Below are 14,172 nucleotides of genomic sequence, written 5' to 3'. Positions count from 1 at the left end.
GTTCGTCTTGTGTGCAAAGTGGATATTTAATCCTTTACTATTTATTTATTCTGAATGTGTGTGTATATGTGTGTGTGTGCAGTAGCATCTGCAGGCTGTGCAGGGCTGCAAGGGGAGGGGGAGGGTAAAGGGGTAAGGAAAGAAAAGCACTGTTTTCTATTCATGTCATGGCGCCTTTCATTGCTGGAAGATGGATTTATCTCTCTCATTTCTTGCCTCTGTCTCTCCTAACCTTTCAGGTCAGATTGCAGGGGACCGTTGGAGAGACACCGTCACGTGACCCCCGGTACCAAATGGTCTTCCGGCCGTGGTTCACAACAAGGACCCCGGCCGTCTCTCTCAGACATGCAGAAGACAACATATTACGACAACTCGTCGACGATCTTCAGTGGCTACTCGTCCTACCAGGTGCAGGGGGCAACGGCAGGTGGAGCTGCTAATGGTTTCGGGGGCTACGACACCCCGGTCCCTGTGTCCCATCACCAGCCGGTGTTCCAATCCACGACCCATCTCGATGCAGACTCGTACCAGCGCTCTGCCTGCTCCCTGCAGACCCTGGGTAGTGGCGGCAGCCATCAGCAGCAACAGCAGCAGCTCACCAAAGCCAAGGAGCTAAATGGAAGCTGTATGCGGCCCAGTCTTGCACCTGATCACCATCCAGGCTCCCAAGTGTCCCCACCACTGCCGCCCAACCCCACTAATGGTAATACAGGGGTCCAGCAGCCAGGAGGCACTGCTGGGGCCCCCTCTCTTCCCAAATCAGGCAACAACAAATCATCCAATTCCGCTTCGTCCACGTCGTCCTCGTCCTCGTCCTCCTCACTGCCACCCAACCCAACTCTGACCAAGCAGATCTTTCCGTGGATGAAAGAGTCTCGTCAGAACACCAAGCAGAAGAACAGTTCGCCCAGCAACAACTCCGGCAACGGTGTGTTTATACCTCCGTCTCTGTGACTTTCCTGTCCTCCAAACACATCGAGTACTTATCTCACCCTTCTCATCAGCACTTCCTTCACCCTTCATTTACTTCATTCTTCTTCTTTCCTCATCAGCACCCGTGTTCCCATTATCCTTCCTTCTTGCCTCCATCACTTCTCACCTCTCTTATCAACATCCTCTTTAGAGCCACCCGTCCCAAGAGAATTGAGAGATTTTTCTCCGAGCATTGACTATTACTGCAGAAACAGGTCTGTGTAGGGGCAGGTTTGGAAAAGGGAGGCGTTTCCATGGCAACACCAAGTAAATATTTAAATATAACTGCTGACTGAGAACCGGCAGGACTCTGAAAATATGGGAAAATGTGATTCCAACAATAAAATATGAATGCTGCCATACAGTTTTTTAAATGTTCAGGTCACCAGTCCATCATAGAAAAAGAGGTTCTTATTTTTCTTGGTTTGATGATGCCTTCCACTTGTCTGTAGGGAAAGTTTTAATTTTAAATAAAAGCAATTGGACCATGGCTACGTACCCTGGTGTCAGCTCCTATTCCTGCATAAATAAATATGCAGGTCAAAACCAAAATTGTAAGACAATACCTGGGAGAATTAGTTACACCTCGGAATGCTTTAAAAGTTCAGGATCCAACTAGTTAAGAACATATAGTTGAACCAATCAGGCGTCAGAAGACAGTCATCAGTTTATTGTCAGTCAGGTGCTGCTTGTTTAAGTCGACGCCTAATTCGTTAACTCATGTGTGCTCGACTAGTTGTAACAAAAACCTGCCACACCTCGACCTGTTTTCTAGACAGGTTTGCAGCCCTTGAGGTAGACCCTTTATATTTTGAACTTCCAAAGAGAAAACGGTTTAAAGTCACTGTTCACACTCGGCCCCCACTAGTTTTCACTTCATAAAAAGTGGACCTACTCAAAAAAGGGTTTGACAACCCTGACTTCCATGGCTAACCACAACCTTGCAACCTTCGCTACAGTCACAAACGATTATATAGGGTCGAGTCTGGTGAATTAGTATCTGCTGTTATTTGTGCACGTGGGTTACTTCAGTCCACGTAGCAGCTGTTGGGTCTTGTCAGTGCAGCCAAGATACAATTTGTTGCCCTCGATCACTGAGAAAGTTATTAATAACTACTGCTATGAAACGTTTGACAACGAATATCACAAGATAAACTTTCACACAAACTATTAACAGGTTTCCATGTCCATCTCTATTTTAAGGTGGAGAGAAAGTGTTGACGTGTTCATATGCACCTAACTTATCTTCATCGTCTCTGTTACCTTCAGTGTCAGGAGGAGGTGAGAGCGGCAGCGGTGGAGAGAAGAGTCCTACCGGAGGGTCTTCGGCATCTTCTAAGCGAGCTCGGACAGCTTACACCAGCGGTCAGCTGGTTGAGCTGGAAAAGGAATTCCACTTCAACCGGTACTTGTGTCGGCCCCGGCGGGTGGAGATGGCCAATCTGCTGAATCTATCGGAACGACAGATCAAGATCTGGTTTCAAAACCGGCGCATGAAGTACAAAAAGGACCAGAAGTCTAAAGGATTGAGCTCCAGCTCTGGAGGTCCATCGCCAGCAGGCTCGCCCCCTCTAACCATGCAGTCCTCTGCCAGTTTCCTTAACTCAATGCATCCCATTGTAGGTGGAGGTGGGAGCTACGATGCTCCATCACCGCCCTCTTTTGGCAAACCGCATCAAGGAGTCTCTTATTCCATGTCTACTGCCTACTCCAATGTCCCGATGAAGGGCTGCCCCCCCCAACAGAAGTATGGTGCTCCAGACCCAGACTATGGCGACCCACATTCCCACCATGGCCTGGTGCAGGCTAACAGTGGAGTCTATGGGAATCCCAACAATATGCAGGCTAGTCCAGTCTATGTAGGGGGCGGCAGCTATGTGGAACCCATGTCTGGTTCTGGTCCCTCCATGTATGGCCTCAACCACCTCGGTCCTACACCACCCCTTCACCAAACCATGGACTACAACGGAGGGGGGTCCATGTCAGGCACCAACCAGCACCACGTGGGAGGCGGGGTGCCCCCTGGACCCTGCGACCCGTCCGCACACCCCACATACACAGAGCTGTCGGCGCACCACACCTCGACTCAGGGCAGAATTCAGGAAGCACCCAAGCTCACCCACCTGTAGCAGGTTTGGAACTAAACAACAACTTAGGAAAGACAACGCAGAACTCATGACGCACTAACAGACTAACTCACATATGGGGCCTCAAACAGGTTAGCGTGGAAGCACGAGGGACCCGGGCGGACAGTAGGGGTACAGTTGTTGTCCTGCTCTTTGCACAGTCTAGTCAGAGATTAGAGCTCATTCATCCCTTTAACTGTGCCGGTGGAAAAAGAATGACAGTTAAAGCCCATCAAACTTTGCTTGTTTAAACACAAATGTCTTGAGCTGTAGGCTTATGTTGACGTTACGGTTGTCTTACTCCAATTACACGAGAATACTGGTTGGTTTCGTCACTTTCAGTTACAGCCAATGATTGTTTGTTGATTCACCATGGTAGCTCAGGTAGTTTGGCTAGCAGCTGTATTTCAGAGATTTATTCTCCAAATCACCCAATGTATTAAAACAACAACTTTCATTTAGTTTAATCAGTAAGGGCGGAATCGGCAAACTAAAAAAAAAAACCTGATTCCAAAAACCTGTAGAGGGTATATGTGAGCCAACTTTTGAGATCTACTGGCCTGATTACTATGCAGCGGTTGAAAGAATGGAACAGCAGATGAAGTTAAAGCCTGTAAAGACTCATCTACAGTGTGTTTGTGGTTTCCAATAGCCCTAAAATAATAAGACACACAGGAATATAACTGGCTCTCCTGCCTGCCCAAATGAAATAGTGGTGTTTAATGTGCAGTTAACGAGGTGGTTAGATTTATGACGACGAGCGCGCTTCCCCTCCAGGCTACACGTGTAGTTGTCAGCCCAGCTGAGCAATGTGAAGGACTGTGGCTTCACCGCAGACACCAGGGGCGTCGCTGTGTCCACTCGGTGCACTCGTGACCGTCCTCCGGCCGCCTCCGAGTCCCTCCTGCTGGGTCTGTCGAAGTCCATCATGACTAAAGCACATCGACTAACCCTCGCCGCCGCAGCCGCCTGTTCCGTCCGCGGGAGCTCGGCTTTCACACACACACCTCAACACAACCCGCAAACTGCTATACCAACACACACATTGTCATCGCACCTTCAACCTCACCATCCAGCGGCAGACGTCCTTTTGTTGACATACGAGACACGACGTGATGACATTGGGAAATAAAAACGACATGAAAGAGAATATTTATGTTCTTAGTTTAGCACATCATCGACATACAGGGTAAACACGAGTGGAGAGCATTATTTATTTAGGTTTGGTAGTTAATGCTCTCTACTCTCTCTCTCTCTCTCTCTCTCTCTCTCTCTTTCTCTCTCTTTCTTCATTCTACCTATCGAGCATCAATGCTTCAAGTGTACATTTTGGTTGTTTTTTTTTTGTTCTTCAATTCTTACATATCTTGACTTATGTGGATACAGGGTATATATTTGAACAAAATGCATGTCCCAGCAATCTGAGCTGATGTGTTTCCTGTGCTTTTTGACGAACCACAAGGATTTATTTTAGGACCACAGCGAGAGAGAAAAATGGTGTTCAGTCGCTCAAATGGAATATCTGCGCGTGCTAAATGTTAAACACAAAAAACTATTGGAAGCAGTAGAGATGTTTGGTTATCTTTAAGACTCGTAGGAACATGAGACAGAGTCTATATTTAGTCTCTCTGTTTACAACCTGCCTGTTGTCGCTACAGTCAGACACTGTAGCCTTTAAGCTAAAAGAGACGTCTCTAACTTTGTTATTGCATTATCTGCGACGCTGGTCTGCATCTTTAGCGCTACCCCCTCAAAGCAAGAAGGTTTCAGGTTTACTTCCAAAGTGAAGCCATTTGGTGGAGTTATATTTCTCCACATGCTTCCATTGGTTTACTCCGGGTACTCCCACAGTCCAAAAACATACACAGATTGTATGAGTGAATGGTTGTGAGGATGTCGCCTTCCTCCCGATGAGCATTTCTTTGCTTTAGATTTGGTAAAACGAGCTTATATATCTTATTTCGACTTGAAAGTAAACCACAGCTGTTCACCAACACTCACTGACGCTCCAAAAATAAACTCCTTGTGTGTTTAAGCTCAAAGGTACTCCGGACATATCTGACATCTGGGCATCATTGTTGCACTTAGAGTTTACATTTTGATGGTTAAAGATGAAAAAAAAGATAAAAACAAATAAACAGAATCTTATTTTGAATGCGGAAGACCGTCCAATCAAAGCGTCTTTTGCGAATGTGTGTTCAAGTGAACATTCATATATGAATATTTATTTGTTATAGCCAGTTTTTGGAAAAGACCTTCTGTTTTTGTATTATTATTATTATTTATCCTCCATGTATTTATAATGAGAAAAACTGTACTTTTTTAGCATTTATCTGTTATACAAGGAAAAAAAAGATTGTGTTTTCTTCTTGTCCATTGTACTGACGTTACCTTTTTTAAGTTATTGTATTTTAGAACACAATTAGTAGTTTTTATGTTCCTATGATGACCCTTGTACATAAATGTTTTGGCTTGTACGGGGAAATGGCTAGGATGGGGATTGGTTTACTATCCAATGCATAGTCATAATATAGACAGACTATTAGCTGGGAAAAAAAGTCTTTTTTGAAGAAAAACAACTTTTTTCTTTTGCCCTTTGTAGATTGTTTTTCTTTCATTGTTGAGAGAGTTGTCTGTTAAACAATTCTTCAATAAACTGTTATATAATTCAGAGATATTGTGGCTTATTTGAAGTACTCGGACGGAAACTTGGATCTTTATTACGGAAATAATAGCATTTAGAATGTATTTATTACCACAACATTACATTTTTTAAACTTGTAATAGTGGATATCTAAGCATGCATTGAATTGAAAATTATTTAAAATCACTGCAGCCACAAGCACACAAATACACATACTAATTGAACATTCAAAACTTAGTAAAGGTGAGATTGAATAGGTGAAGAAGAAATAGAGCAACAATTATACAAATTGTATATATAAGAGTGGGGAAAAATGAAAGACATGTCTATAGTGGAAAGTCCAAAACACAAGACCTAAATGTTTCCAAGGCCAAAAATAGAAAGTAAAAGATTGAATGCAACTTGTAACTGTCACTGGCTGCTCTAAATAAAACTTTTATGTTGGTAAGATGTTAAGGCATCAGAGACGCAAGGAAAACAAAACAGAATAGTGAGTAATCCAAATCAGATACTTGATAAATGATTAGGTTATTATCAAGGTTTTAATCAATCATAAAAATGATCCCATGTTGCGCCAACATTTTCTGTCCCGGGTTGGTATTTGCATCACGTTGTAAGAACAGACAAACCTTTTGGAAAGAAGAGTTTGCGGGTAAGGAAAATCATTTGATCTCTCCTACAGTTGTGACGTTAAGTACCTGCTGTTATCAGTCTTGACTCGTTTAATTACACATCCGATAAGAACGCCATCAACATGATCTGCCTGTGTAAAGTACACAAGGAAAAAAGAATACTTCTAGAATGAGATTTAAGAAAGAGTTAGTGGTTTAGGTGCCATGTTATTTATGAAGATGTGTACAATATGTGTTACAATACGTGGTAAATACAAGTACTAAAGAGCCTGTTCTTATGAGAGATTCATATAGGAATCTGTGGCTAACATCTTGAGATGAATTTAAACAAAAGTGAATAAATGTTGTTTACATTTGTGTCTTTTGTTTGCTGTGCATCTTTCCTCAGATATGATCAGAGAGTCCAAACAGGAGCGGGAAAGACAAAGTGGAACATATTTCAGGTACTTGGATGAGGGACATGGGACAAAGCTGATATGTGATTTTCTCATTCTTTCTTTCTTTCTTTCTTTCTTTCTTTCTTTCTTTCTTTCTTTCTTTCTTTCTTTCTTTCTTTCTTTCTTTCTTTCTTTCTTTCTTTCTTTCTTTCTTTCTTTCTTTCTTTCTTTCTTTCTTTCATGTGTTGCACACTTCAACCCATTTACACGCTATAATTAATGTCTTGTATTTTATCATATGTATGTACAAAATTAACAGAATATATTCTGTAAAAAGGTTATATTATTTATATATATATTTATATAATCTAAGTTAATTGTCTAATACGTATCTACTACCACTACTCCTGATGTGATTCACGGAAAGTACAGTGAAACAGGAAACGTCAGTATAAAATAAAAGATAATACGAAGTGAATCTGTTCGAGTTTTAAATTTAATCCTACATTATTTAATTACATATTTATTATTGACTTCATCTGAGAAATTAAAGACTTAAGGGTCTGTTAAATGTGAACAGATAAAATATTTGTGATTAGCCAAGTACACTTTGTGTTAATGTTGTGTATGATGGAGTTATTACTAAACTATTAAGGAAAATGATTTTACTTTTGTTTATTTAATATATCGTATCCCTTCATATTTTAGTTTTTTTAATATTAATATTATAATATATTTTATTTTAATTTAAATACACGATGGGCTACTGAGAAAGGCGCTTTACGAATAAAACGTATTTACTTGCTTACTATGAATGTTTTAAAGTTGCAGTGTGTAAAATGCAAGGACCTCTAGTGGTGAGATAGGATATTGTTATTAAATCGTTTTCCTGATCAATAAAAATGCTGCCTATTTAAAAAAATGTTTTAAATGGAAGAGTAGAAGAATATAAATTATTTAAGGTTTTACACAAGGGGCGAACTGGGATCAATTGGCTTATGTCGGTTTTACAATTATTATTTTTAGGTGAACAAAATAAATATTTGAGCAGAAATTGAGAATTGTAATGATATTTTAAATACAATTAATGGCGGCCAAATTCTGGAGCTACTGTGGGACACACACTGATCCACAGTGTCGATGTTTGGAAGTAAGAAAACAAAAAAAAAAGCCCACGGGCTTCCGTCATGACCGGGTTCCATGTTTTCTCATTACTCATCAGGATCGCCCTCCTCTGCTGTGCCTCTGACTGCTGCTCACTTCTCTCTCAGCACAAATCCTGGCACATAAATCAGACTCCCATAAATAATGGCTGTACTTCCTTTTACATTCTGCTGGACTAACAGACAATAAAAACACCAATAAGCGGAGATTAGATCTAATTTATTGCCTCATAAAAACAGACGGCAGCTCGGAAAAAAAGTCGCTCCCGGGCCGGAACGTTGGACCAGAAGTCTCAAACTCGAGCTCTGAACATCTTTGGATTCCACTTGTTTTGTGAGATTATTTTTACTGATTTTAACTAAATAATGGTAATGCTCATTCAGTGTGTGTGTGGGGGAGAAGGAGAAGAAACTCGCTCAATAGAACCAACTCCTACTCACATTGTCTCTTTTCTACCCACTCCTGTGACTGTCTCACTGGGAAATCACCGCAGTTTTACATTGTTGAATTTAAAGATAGTTTTCCCAGGTTTAAAGTTTGTTGCGTGCGTGCAGAGGATCTGACTCTGGAGCAGCAGTAGTTTCTGTGAGGCTTCTCGGTAATGTGGGAGATAGCTGCTGCTGTCAGAGCCTTTGCAAGAGCAGAGATTGATGACTCGCACAACCCCCGGCCCAAACATCAACAGCTAAATTCCTTATCTCGCAACTTTTCTTGACTTGTCTTTAGTGCATTTTGGGGAATAAACCACCTTAAATTAGTAAGTGGATTATCATTATAACGTAAATGATCACAGAAAAATCTCGATAAAATAAATTAAAAACTTGTTTTTTTTGTAGTTTATAGAGAGCGACCTCGTGGTGAACTCTTTCTCTGTGTCAGCGTAAACACACAACGCAAGCGCACTCGACACACACCTGATATATACAAGTCTAAAGCTATAGAAAAAAACGACTAAAAAGTCTGACACAAATTTCAAAAAGACGCACTTACACACATTGATCTCCCTCCATCTCACATCTCTTAACTCATATCTCAGTTTCCTCGCATCCATCCCATCGCTTCTCAAAACACCGCCCAACTTACAAATCTGTCACACTTTATAAGATTAATGAGCTGCTGTTTGACTGTATTTTGTCGTATACATGGAGCCATATTGTAGACGGTGTTGGCCAGGACCGTCATTACATCACCCATACTAGCAAAAAAAAAGAAAAAAAAAAAGATCTCTATTGTCTGTGCGCAGCATTAGAGTCGGGGATCCACAGACCCGCCGCCTACACGACCCACATGGCGAGCGGGCTCTGCGCGTTTATAATGTGGGGTCTTCGTGCCCCCCATGGTAGCTGAGAACAATAGCCGCCATCCTGCAACGTTACCACTGAATTTTTTAGAGAAAAATAATAACGCTGCTCCCCACCACAGCCGACGGCGACACCAGGCCCTGGCGCCTCCAATTGGCTGATTCGAGTCACGTGACCAGGAATTGGCTGCAATTTCGCCCCGTAGTTCTTCAGTTTAGCCGACCAGGTCCCCATACGACAGTAATATCAATATACACAATAATTATTAAGCGACCAGCGGCTTGGATCTAACACGCTGTTTTTTCCTATGTTTTTATTTTTTTACGGAGCCATTTTGGATCGTGCGCGCGTGTGCATGTGTGCCTCTTTCTGTGATTTGCTTTTTAATTTTTGGCGAAGGGATTGTTCGGGGGTCTCGCCGTTTGTGGGGGACACCGGTTTGTGGGAGCTATGAATTTTGAATTCGAACGGGAGATTGGATTTATCAACAGTCAGCCATCCCTCGCAGAGTGCCTGACGTCCTTCCCCGCCGTCCTGGAGTCATTTCAAACTTCATCAATCAAGGAGTCGACAGTAATTCCGCCTCCCTTCGAGCACACCATCCCCAGCCTCAGCCCCTACACAGGCAGCCAGCCGAGACCGGCTGCGAAAAGCCAACAGAACCGAAGAATCAGCTCCACTAATGGCATCCAGACGCAGCTCAGAGTCGCCCAGCAGCCGTGCCCGCCCGGGCAGGGCCTCTCCCCAGCCACCGGGACCCAGGCGGGTCCGCTGGCTCACGAGTTCCCCTGGATGAAGGAGAAAAAATCCTCCAAAAAGTGCCCCAAACCAGGGGGCAGCTCCAGCAACGGAGGATCCGTCATCCCGTCCGCCTCGTCTTCCCCGTCGCCCACCGCCCCCGGGTACGCATCAGCGGGCGTGGAGTCACCCACAGGTCGGTACATCCGCTGAGACGTGAGGTTTGTCTAAATGTCTAAACGTTTTTCACTCTCGGTGTTGTATTTTTTCATCGTCAAGTGTGCGTGTGTGGCGTGCATTAAGCTGGAAATGAAGACCACTGCAGCATCACACCGCAGCCCCTCAAACATCCCAGTGAACCCCTGAACGCATCATTTAAATATCGCCTCATCTCATGTGCGTAAAAGAGGGTCAAAATCACCTGCGGAAAATGTTCATTTCGACTGTTGTTCTGCACGGGGTGGTGTCGTTTGCGACGTGTTATCAGACGCAGTTGGATCATATTCATAACGCAGCAGCGGATGGGGGCCATATTGGATGCTGGTAGGGCCATTATGGCGAGGTAAAGAGACAGAATGCCTGGGTGGGGGTTGGGGGATTCCCACTCACAAACTGCACAGTCTCTGGTGGGTTATGTTTTTCATTCCTCAAAACAACAGCGTAAATGTAAAAATATTTCCCCTCTCAGAGTAATGTTAGTACCACCATGAACGTTTGTATTCCGACGCCTGGTGCAGGAACTAGTTTGGCGTCGACATTTCCACATTTCTCTGATCATTTCCTCCACAAGCACTGATTTATTTTTTTCTCCCTCTCTTGATGTTGGCCCTCCCAGCAGGAGATCTGCTCCACAGAACACCACATTATCACCATTTGTCATTTATTTCCCTAAATCGGTGACTTTGGCCATTCCTGCAAATATGACGTGTTTTTATGACGTGTTTTATGTTTATCGATTTTTTTATTAGCAGGAAAATGCCTTCTAACGTTCAGCTGGTGGTTTTTACATATTAAAAAACAAGCGTGTGTTTGGAATGGTTTGTGCTGTAGATTTGATTTATTATTTTTGTGTCCAACAGAGCCGGGCCTTGGGGGACAGGATGGTGGATCGTCCGGGTCCCGGCGGCTCCGCACCGCGTACACGAACACGCAGCTCCTGGAGCTCGAGAAAGAGTTCCACTTCAACAAATACTTGTGTCGACCCAGGCGAGTGGAGATCGCCGCGCTGCTGGACCTGACGGAGCGGCAGGTGAAAGTCTGGTTCCAGAACCGGCGGATGAAACACAAGCGCCAGACGCACCACCGGGACGGCGGAGGAGGGGGCCAGGATCCCGGAGAGCCGGGCGGGTTCGAGCCGCTCGAAGGCGCGGACGCGTCCTCGCCGTATTCCAGTCAGCCGCTCGAGGCATCTGGTACCGGGGAGGCGTCGGAAGGCGAGGCAGCGAGCAGCGATCCATCTTCCGCCGCCCACACCAGTGACAGCGGGGACAATGTGGCGGAGGAGGGAGGTCGGTCCGCACTCCCACTCCTGCCCGCTGCGTCCTCGGACGTGGCCCGGCACCGCTCCCCGCCGGCGTTCTCGCACACGGACGGCCTGCTGCAGCTGGAGGACAACGGGTCGGAACCGGCCGCGGACCTGGCGTTCTCGGAGCAGCGGGACTTGTCAAGCACACCGCCGACGTCTTCCTCCGCGCTCTCCGACCTGACTCTGTTCGCCGGGGACTCGTGCCTGTCCCCGAGTCTGCAGAGCTCCCTGGACAGTCCCGTGGATTTCTCCGAGGAGGACTTCGACCTGTTCACAAGCACACTGAGCACCATCGACCTGCAGCACCTCAACTTTTGAGGCCCAGCATCGAGCGACTGAACTAGATTCAACACACCGAGGAAACGATTCTGAAAGTTTTTTTTTTCTTTTGTATTAATTTTAAAGAGAAACTAAAAATCTTGTTTTTATTTTTTAGACATCGACAGGATTGTTTTTGTCATTCCTGTGTGGATTTATTTCTCTCCACATGTCAGGTATTTATTGTTATTCTTATTATTGAATGGCTAAATTCGTGTCATTATTCATATTATTTTTTGACGGAATAGTTTTTATTGATGTTATTATTATTATTATTATTATTTGTCCCGGATCCTCGTTTTGGTGTAGCTTCATGGATAATCTCAGGAACTGAGTCTCTTTTTTAGAAACACGTAATCTGGAGAAAGAAAGAGGGAACCTTCTGTCGAACCCACGTTTAGACCTTAGCTTATTTATTGAGAGTCTTTATTAGTGAAAATCCAAAATTATTTATTGTACATATATTTTCATAGCGGAATAATAATAATAATAATACAATTAAAAAAAGAAAACTGCGTGTGTCTTTTATTTCGTCTTTGTTCTGCTTGTAGGAATATGTCTGTGCGAGTTTAGAATCAATTCTAATATGGTACAAATATTTGCGCAAATTATAGGAAAATAATAAAATAAAAACTGACACATAGTGAGTTTTCGGAAAAGGTTATTATGAGTGTGTGTGTGCGGGAGTGTGTGTGTGTTTGAATGTGTGTGCGGGAGTGTGTGTGTGTTTGAATGTGTGTGTGTGTTTGAATGTGTGTCGGTGGGCTTGTGATACATTTTAAATTATTTTTCATTTTAATTAAATAACAATTTAAATAAAAAATAAAAAATAGGCTTCATACATTTACTTATGTTATTTTGTGTATGTTTGCATGGTTCTAAACTGGCTTGTTTTCAAACTTCAGTAGGTTTTATAAAACAACATTCACAGAAATCTTTAGGCCTAATTCTTAATTATTTTTAAAAATCGCAGATAAATATTTCAATTTGTTACTATAATTGTTTTGATTAAATATGACAATAAAATTATTATGTACATGCAATTTATTACACAACTCTCAGTAATGTTTTTCATTAGATGTGTTTAATTCGCAAGCGATTCAAACTTAAATTCAGTTTGAATAAAATATCCTTCTGCAGAATGAAAACATGGCTCATGTGTTTAGCTTAGCATCCCCTCACTTGCAGCTTAACTTATTTACGTGCTTCCATTTTATGTGTGTACATTCATGTGTGATCATGTGTGTGTGTGTGTGTGGGTGTGTGTGTGTGGTAACAAAGATAATTTACTGGCCCCCACAGAAGCTCACACAGGGGCAAACAAAGAGTTAGCATGCTAGCTGCTAGTAGCATGCTAACACACTGTTCCTTCTCAGGAGTCAAAATGGCGCTGAAGACAAAGCAGGATGTGAACAATGAGCAGTGGCAGCCATTACACGATGACTGGTTAGCTGAGGCAGGGTCTCTCTCTCTCGCTCTCTCTTTCTCTCTCGGTCTCTATATCTCTCTTTCCTTCTCTCTCTCTCTCGCCAACAGATACTACTAATCTTTACAGCTCGTGATACTAAATATTATTATTTTATTGTTGTGTTTATTCAGATCATCTGGAAAAATAAAACACACAGAGATTCAGGACATAGTTACTTTTTGTATTTTTTATTTCAAGATAGTAAAATACATGGGTTAAATGAAAAAGAAAATGAACAAAATTCACCGAAAATAATTAGATTAATTAAAAAAAAAATGTTCATAATACAATGCTATTTGTTAATGAAAAACGTATTTATATAATAAAGATTCTATATTTAATTAAATTATTTAATGTATTTGATCAATTAAACTACATACTAATGAAACAAGAAAGAGAAAATATTTTAAGGGAATTTAAAAATTAAAAAGAAACAAACTGGGTGAGAGTTGAGCGTATGTCCAGTCATGCAAGCACAGGCTTGTGCGGCTCACCGTTGCTATGGAAACCAACAGGCAAAACAAAAGGAAAAACAGCAGAGTTTGACTCGGATCTTCCTCGCCCGCATTTTGCTGGAGTCTGAGGGAACGAAAAACAATAATATGTCAGATCTGGATCACCATCCAACCATTCTAAAATCAATTTAGCGACACGATAAATTTCGCTTTGTATTCCAACCATTATCTTGTGTTTTCATCTTTGATCTGCAGAGGTGTGACAAGAAAGCAGTGGTCAGCACCTGTGACATGACCTGAAGTAATGTTACTGATTATATAAAAGTCTGTAAAAACACTTATAATGTATTGTAGTAATCAAAAGCATGTTAGTTCCATCTTTCCGCTGCCCTTTGTCGCTTTAATCTCCCCTTACATGACTTGTCTGGCAAGAAAACACTTCAAACACAAGC

The 14,172-nt window shown here is 42.6% G+C and overlaps 2 protein-coding genes across 7 annotated transcripts in view; both read left to right on the top strand.

Moving 5' to 3' along the window:
* Positions 1–5,242, top strand: part of hoxb3a (homeobox B3a) — a 39,370-nt gene extending 34,128 nt beyond the window's left edge. For all 6 annotated transcript variants that reach the window (XM_087809672.1, XM_087809670.1, XM_087809671.1 and 3 more), the window contains 2 exons: positions 240–928; positions 2,242–5,242. In XM_087809672.1, the coding sequence (XP_087665798.1) occupies positions 346–928; positions 2,242–3,101 (1,443 nt within the window). In that variant the 5' untranslated portion in view covers positions 240–345 and the 3' untranslated portion in view covers positions 3,102–5,242. The remainder of the gene's footprint in view (positions 1–239; positions 929–2,241) is intronic.
* Positions 5,243–8,697: 3,455 nt separating this feature from the next.
* Positions 8,698–12,379, top strand: hoxb2a (homeobox B2a). Its single transcript, XM_087809326.1, has 2 exons — positions 8,698–10,150; positions 11,034–12,379. Exons 1-2 carry the CDS (start codon positions 9,667–9,669, stop codon positions 11,795–11,797), a joined length of 1,248 nt encoding a protein of 415 aa, XP_087665452.1. The 5' UTR covers positions 8,698–9,666; the 3' UTR covers positions 11,798–12,379.
* Positions 12,380–14,172: the final 1,793 nt, after the last annotated feature.

The sequence above is a fragment of the Callionymus lyra genome, chromosome 15, assembly GCF_982586985.1.
Source record: "Callionymus lyra chromosome 15, fCalLyr1.hap1.1, whole genome shotgun sequence".
In the NCBI taxonomy this organism is placed as follows: Eukaryota; Metazoa; Chordata; class Actinopteri; order Syngnathiformes; family Callionymidae; genus Callionymus; species Callionymus lyra.
This window is presented reverse-complemented; position numbering and strand designations above follow the sequence as displayed.